This window comes from Equus quagga, chromosome 10 (assembly GCF_021613505.1).
Source record: "Equus quagga isolate Etosha38 chromosome 10, UCLA_HA_Equagga_1.0, whole genome shotgun sequence".
Lineage (NCBI taxonomy): Eukaryota > Metazoa > Chordata > Mammalia > Perissodactyla > Equidae > Equus > Equus quagga.
In genome coordinates this window covers 115028199-115035820 of record NC_060276.1, presented here as the reverse complement: position 1 = coordinate 115035820, position 7622 = coordinate 115028199, and the positions used below count along the sequence as shown (strand labels likewise).

General features: G+C 43.2%; 1 protein-coding gene across 6 annotated transcripts in view; it reads right to left on the bottom strand.

Annotated features, from left to right (window-relative positions):
- Nucleotides 1-5031: 5031 nt before the first annotated feature.
- The window catches only part of ARHGAP6 (Rho GTPase activating protein 6), a 463892-nt gene continuing 461301 nt past the window's right edge, over nt 5032-7622 (bottom strand). For all 6 annotated transcript variants that reach the window (XM_046673809.1, XM_046673808.1, XM_046673810.1 and 3 more), the window contains one exon: nt 5032-7029. In XM_046673809.1, coding sequence (XP_046529765.1) covers nt 6332-7029 — 698 coding nt within the window. In that variant the 3' untranslated portion in view covers nt 5032-6331. The remainder of the gene's footprint in view (nt 7030-7622) is intronic.

Below are 7622 nucleotides of genomic sequence, written 5' to 3'. Positions count from 1 at the left end.
GTGTATGGGCAGATGGGTGGATGAAGGGAGAGAGAAAGGGGGAGATTCATCTATTGATTCATTTATTCAACAATTTACAGATTGCCTACCATGTACCAGCCACTGGGATATTTGCTGCCTTTGTGTGTGGCACTTGGCTGCGTCTGCTGCCGTTCTCACAGCATAGGTCGTAGGAGTGAGCATTTTATTAGCTGAGGAGGCCTCACAGGCAGATCTGGACTTGTCTTATCTGTACTTATAACCCTGGAGCCCATCACTGAAGCCCCTTGTAAATATTGGTTGGATAGATGATTGGATGAATCCATCAACCAATCCATTGATCTCATGAAGTCAGCACATGGCTATTGTAGCTGTTTGAACAAAGCAAAGTCTGAAGACAACGCTAGACTATAATTAAGTGCAAGTAATTATAATTAATTGATATGTAAATGATATAATTATTAATTATAATTCAACTAGGAAATTTCAATTACTAAATCACACCCATTTTCCCCCATGGCTTTGCTATCCAAAACTCCCCAGAAATCAAACTTACTTTGGGCCTTTATTAATTTTAGCTTCCATTTCTCTTCAATGGGAAGTAGGCAGGGGAGCTGGGGCCCCCAAGCGCTCCCATGAAGCTGTGGTCATCCTGGAGGCAGGAGCTCCTCCCCTGGGGAAGGCCCGGCTGAGCCCCTTTCCTTCATGAGAGAGACCCAGGGCTCCAAGAACCACAGAGCTTTGTTCACTCCACTCTGAATTATCCAGATGGCAGGTTGGCACAGTTGGATGGCCTGCCACCGAATCCTGGTTCTGTCACCTTATAGCTGTATGACCTTGGGCTACTCATTTGTTGTCCCTCTGTCATTTGTGCCCTCTGGAAAATGAGGATAGTCATGGTTCCTGTCTACTGCTCGTGGGGGTTGAGTAATGGGTAAAACACTTAGACTAGAGCAGATGTTGATAATAAACGTGAGCTAATAATAGTACCTGCACTTTGGAGCAGAGAGTCCAAATTTGTTTCTTCTAAAATGATCTCGCACAAAACCCAATTACACTGCCAGTTACTGCATATTTGTTGTATGGCTGGCGCTACTCTAGGTTCTTTCTCATTTAACCCTCAGAACAATCCTGGGAGTTGGGTGTTATTATGTCTCAACTACTCTGGCAACATGAAGAGTCAGTGAGTTAAACTAACTGGCATGAGGTCCCCCAACTAATGAATGATAAAGCCAGGAGTCAAACCCTGTTCTCTCTGACCTGGAAGCCCACACTTTGAAAGGTCATTGTTTTTTCAATCATTAAGTATTTATTGAGCACCAACCAGGGAGTATGGAGGTATACATTTATCTCCCACGTTTACTATTAAAGTTTCACTCTTAAGAATGGAAAGGGAGGGGCCGGCCTGGTGGCATAGTGGTTAAGTTGGCATGCACTGCTTTGGTAGTCCGGGGTTCACAGGTTTGGATCCCGGGCAAGGACCTAGCACCTCTCAACAAGGCATGCTGTGGTGACATCCCACATAAAATAGAGGAAGATTGGCATAGATGTTAGCTCAGCGCCAATCTTCCTCACACACACACACACACACACACACACACACACACAAAGAATGGAAAGGAAATGCATTACAAGTCACCCACTCTCTCTGTCCCCTGCAGTACAGAGCTGGGTGACTTTGCAGGGCATGGCTGGTTAAGAGACAGGGTCTCTGTGCTTGCCATCAGCATCTCCTCAGACTGTCTCCTCCTTTCTTCAAAAACTTTTTTATTTGGAAAATATACCCCTATCTCTGGATTTGCTGGGAAGTTGACGGTCTTGTATTTTTTCTCCACTGCGTGGTAAACTGCTTGATCATATTTATATGCATACATTCAGCCAACATTTATCAAACGCCAACTATATGTTGGGTCTTTGCCCATTCCTGAGGACATAGTCCCTGCCGTCAGGGACACAGTGAGAATGACCTCGAGATAAAATATATAGTAGTACCCATAATGCACAGCAATGCTTGATAACACAGCCACATGTGCCAAGTGCCTGAATAAGTTTTGATTCAGTGTAATTGTGGGAAAGGAAGATTCAAGTTAATTTTACAAGGAAAATAACATTTGCTTGAATAGGAAAAGCAGGGGAGAGCATTCGAGGCCCTTGGAACAGAAGTGTGAAAGTATGTTCTGTATGTGGGAATGGGGAGTTTTCTGTATGTGACCAGAGCATGAGATGAAAGGTGAAAGGTGGAAAGGTGAAAGGTGGAAGGTAAACTGAGACTGGACTGCGGATTTTGATGTTATTGTGAAGGAGTGTGGACCGTGTCCTGTAGGCCAGAGGGAGCGGAAGGCATCCGTAGTTTTAAAGCAGGGATGTGCCTATAGGACAAGATGTGTGTTTCTGAGCTGTAAGTGGTGATGGTGTGGAGGAGGGGCGAGGAATGAGATGGAAGGCTGCTGCAGTGACCCAAGATGGGGAGGGTAAGGGCCCGAACTAAGTCGAGTGAGGGTGGACACCCAGGAGACATGTGTGAGAGAGTCAGTAAGACTGGGATCCCAGGGAGGCTGTGGCTGAGACACGCTGTAGGAACAGGTGGGTGGGGGCTGGAGAGAACGGGGCTCCACAGAGAAGTGGAGGCGTGCAGCTGGTCCTCCAGGGCTGCTGAAGCACTGTGGGTCATTCGGTGAAGATGCCAAGCAAGCCATTGGGGACCGAGTGGGATATCAAGGCTGGAGATTAGGGGACAGACTTAGCAAATAGATACCCAGTTCAATTTTAATGTCAGATAAACCATGAGTCCCTTTTTAATATAAGTATGTCCTGTGCAGTATCTGGGATAAGGAATCTTTTTCCAGTATATCTCAGATATTGCACAGGATGTACTTATACTAAAACATGATCAGTCATTTATCTGACAATTGAACTGCGTGTCCTATGTCTTGCCTGGTAACTCTACTTGGGAGGTGCGAGGTAGAGTGCTCCATAGCCCCATCCTGCCTCTCTCCTTGCTGCTGGCTAATAAGCGTGCCTTGTGCCCCATGGCGCTTTTATTTCTAAACTCGGGATGTCCCAGTCAACTGGGACAAGTTGGTCACTTAAGCTGAACAGATGTTGACTGAATTGAGTTTAGAGAATCTTCTGACCCTTCTGTGACCTCCTGGGGGCCTTCAGTTGGGGCTGGCGCTGCATGTGCCTTGGTGAATTGCAGGCCACGCCAGGCAAGGGATCCACACCCCAGAGACCACCATCTGCAGTTCAACATCTCCATGACACCATCCATCACCTTGATTGTTCTGGAGAATTCCAACCTTTATTGGAATTGCCCTTTGGTTTGTATGTTTTCTCTTAACATTTGCTGCTGATTTAGTCCTATTTTAAAATTCTGTCCAGTCAAGATGTCCTGTTTTAATCTCTGTGTGACTTTTCTTTAGTCATTTCCTTTCCTTTCAGTTCAGCAGAGTCCACCTCCTGCAGTTTGCTTATCAGACAACATACACCACAGGCCTGGACTTTGTTCTGATGTCTCCTTATATTTAATCCCAATGCTGTTTCTCTGCCAAGCAGATGTGTATTAAAATGTGCATAAGAAAAGAAGCAAGCTGGACTTATCTAGAAATTTCCTCAATTTGCACAAACTCCATTGGTATGATATTTTTTTCTATACAAAACCACAACAAACGTATGTTAATAGCTACTTAGATGGATCAAGACAAATTCATATTTGCTCATTTCTGCCATCATCATTCTGGCCTCATTGCCAGAGACATAAAAACAATGATTGAGTATTCATAAATGCGGAGACATCTGCAGCATGTTGTACCTTTTTTCTTGCTTGTAGGCTCTCTTTGCTCACAGGAATGAGTGACTTGAACAGCTTGTTAAATGGCTTTGTCCAACTTGAAAGAGTTTATTTTTTTCTTGTCAGGTATTATGTCATTTACAAGGTGTTAGAAATGACTTCAATTTCCACTCAGGTCTTTGGGTCTCGTGTGTGTGTTTTAAAACAGCTTATTTTCAATGTGATAAAGGCATCTAAGAAACAAGCTTTCACTCACTAAGCTAAAGATATGGCTACTGGGCTTAAACCATACAAAGAGAAAGGGAGAGTGAATATTGCTTATTACCCACACACATGTGCACATGCATGCATGTGCGTGCACACACACAAGATTTAATTATTTAAAAAGTATTCTGAGCCCTGTTTTCTGGACTAACTATTCTAGGTCTGACTATTAAAGGACGGACATACCTTTAGTTACCTTTTGTGACACAGACATCAACCTCAGGGCCATTTGGTCTGGAAGTTTTAAAAAATAGAACTGTTACAGCAAGAATCTGGTGGGAAGGGGGTCCCATATATCAGGCAGTCCAGTCCAGAAAGGAGGGAAAGAACTGGCCAGACTAGGGTCAAATTCAAAGCCAAGAAAACTCAGGGCCAGCAGGAGTAGGAAGAGAGTGGGTGGCACAGAAAAGCAACTTGCGATCCACAATCAAGTAGAGTTTGCTCTGAGTCTTGTTTACAACTTTTGGCTGCATGTGGGCAGCCAGGAAGATCTGGAAGCCTGCAGGCAAATCCTTCCCGAGTTCTAGCTGGTGGCAAAAGTGATGGACCCAATGGCAGAGCATGAAGATATCGCAATCATTCTTCCAAGAAGAAACGCCCGATACCACTTCTAGACTTCACTATTTTGGCCCTGAAGCAAACGAAGCGTCTAAGTCCGACAGGGCAGATGTAACTGACAGGGATTGTGTTGGGCAACAGCTGTCCAGCAGGTAGGAAACCTGCGTTCCCGTCCTGTAGCAAACCACTTCCTCATTAACTGTTTCAACTGAGTGACACTCAGCCTTCACTTCCAACAAATGATTATCATGAATTTCTAAATGCGTCAGTGTCACTAGGGTGATGTCCCCAAGCCATCTATTTTTTACTAGCGCTTTAGCTGTGTATGTATAGTATTGCCATTATTTACCACACCTGGGCTTGAGGATAGTGAAGTGTATGTCTGGAATGGGGTGCGAGTTCACTCATTAGATTTAATGCCAGCGAACAAGGCCTTTGCTTAACTTTTTATTCATCATGGCACAAGATAGAACTTTAAGAAACACCACTGAAAATATCATCGCCAACATTAAGAGTAGCATGTTTTATAAAAAAATTCTTTTTCTATAATACACATTCCCTTATGAAGTGAAAAAAAATCTCATAAAATACTGAAGCGAATCGCCACCTGCTGGTCGAAAATGGCCTTGCAGTTGAAAAACTTGAAACTACTGAAGTACAGTAGGAGCATTTTACAATACACAAAAAATTACCAAAGAAGACATTTTCTCAGCCTTTGGCATGATGTAAATACAAAGCTGTGGTTTTTTTCCAAATATGATTTACTTTACAAAGCATTGCGTATAATTTGGTTAATACTGATTATGGGGCAAAAGGAAAAACCATGTTCTGTAATTTCAAGACTCTATTTAGATTCTTAAACACTTTATAGTTGGATTCCAGTTTGTAGTTTTGAAAAATACATAAAAATTATACATTATAAATATATATTATATACGGTCTATATAAAATTGAATTTGACCTAAAATGGGAAGGACAACTTCTTAATTATTCTTTCTTTGTTAGGCACGGCCTTTCTCTTGTCTGATTAACTGAATCCTTTCTAAACAGATTCTAAAAATATATTCCATTATGTATCAAATTTAATATTTTCCTTAAAACACATTCAATATGAAAAAGCATTCTGTGACATTCAGTGACTTTTGTATCTCACTACTATATAAAAATATGGCTTCTCATAGTCTGTTTTATTTTGTTTTGTTAGTGTTTTTCTTAGGCATTGAAGGAAGGGCTGTCCCTAGTTAAAAAGCTATGGGAAAAAGCACAGAAACCTGCTTGTGCATATTCTAGAACATTCTATAGAATCTCATTGCTTAGTATAAGTGAAGTGATTAAAAAAATTGTTCCTCTTGTTTTCTGTGAATATATCATATACGATTATCATACATAATCTGTTACAGAATACACAATAGTCAAAACTGAAGACACATAAATACAATTAAGCTATACCAAAGCAAGAGTTTTATCTTATACAGAGCCAATGTGAGTACTTTTTAGATCAGATACGGCTATCTGTTTATGTTTTTGTTTTTTCCTAAGGCTGGCTATACAATAGAACCTTATAAATGGCAAGGGTACTAGTTAGTGCTCTATAACTTTAAGTGAACTGAGTTTCTCTTGTGTTATTTTTTAAAAGTGTAAAAGAAAAACAATAAGTAAGTGTCCAATTGTCCAACAACTTTTTTCCCTACTGAGTGGAAGAAGGCTGTTTGGGATGTGAGGGCTTGAGCTTGGGTGGGCTCATACCAGTGTTTCCGGGAGGGCATCAGGGTTGTCGGTTGATAAGAGCTCCCAGATTTGCCACCGCTCTCTCTGCCAGTCGAGCCAGTTGGGTTCCCCCAAGGTCTTACTGTTTTGATCACTGGTCGGACTGGAGTAGGCGCTGCTCCGTTTTTGCTGGGCAGCCTGATGCTCTCGCTCAGCTGTTTGGCTTCCCTCTTGCAAAGCTGTTCCGGAGACTTCTTCTGGTCTCTGAGGCCTCCACAATTGTGACTCTGCAGGCTGGTGGGACGACACTAAAGCTTGCTTCCCTGGACCAGGATAAGGAGGAGGAGGCCTCTTGTCATGCCTCGCGCTCTCTTGAGGTCTCTGGTGCAAAGGCTTGGCTCGGCTCTGCGGCCAGGCCACATCCAGCTGGCCCTCGGTGAGGTCTTCGGCACTGCTGAGAGTCAAATACTGCTCCGCCCTTGGCGTGGCCAGCTTGGCTCTCCTGCTGCCACCCTGGATGTGGGATGTGTTGCAGACGCGGGACACAGGAGGGTGGGCCCTGCACTCCACGATGGTGGCTGTGGTCTGAGTCCTCCGAATGACCTGCGTACCACTGTCCAGTTCTGTGGGGCTCCCTTGCCACCGAGGCCAATTTGGGGACAGGTTCCCTTGAGAAAGGGAGCATGGCCCCGGTCGCAGGGAGCTGCTTTCAAAAATGTCTCCATAGGAACCTAGGAGATAGAGAAAAGCAAAAGAAATGGAATTAGCCTGTAGAAACCCTGTTGGGATGTCCTGTTATTTCCTCCCCACTGCCAACTTTGAAAATTGAAAAAGCACAGGATAATCTTAGCTGCCACTGCCTGAAGAAAAAAACTTCTGAGTAAAAGAAATGACAAACACTTTTTGATTATTGGCACAATTCATATAGTAGCTCCAAGTACAGATGCCTAGACTCTGACAGGTTAGCTGTCAGACTAGATTAAATAGTGTTATTAAATGTGTTGTCACTAATTTCTGTCTCAGGAAATGTCCCCTCTACATGGCTATGAAAACTTTTCTGAACCTAGAAGGTGAAGGAAGCGTTCTCTTGTTTAGCGCAGTTTGCAGTCCAGAGGAGACAAAAATTATAATGTTTTTTCAGGTTAAGAAAAGCTTTTAGGAATAAATGAATTGAATCTAAAATGGCCCATTTGATGGCAGAAGATAATGAAGACAGCAGCCACTGTGTATATTCTACCACCGCCATTGTGGGAAGGACTGGCTCGCTGTTCACCAAATCTTCCCCTTTCCTTTCTGGATGATATTTCCAAGCCTCCCTTGCAGT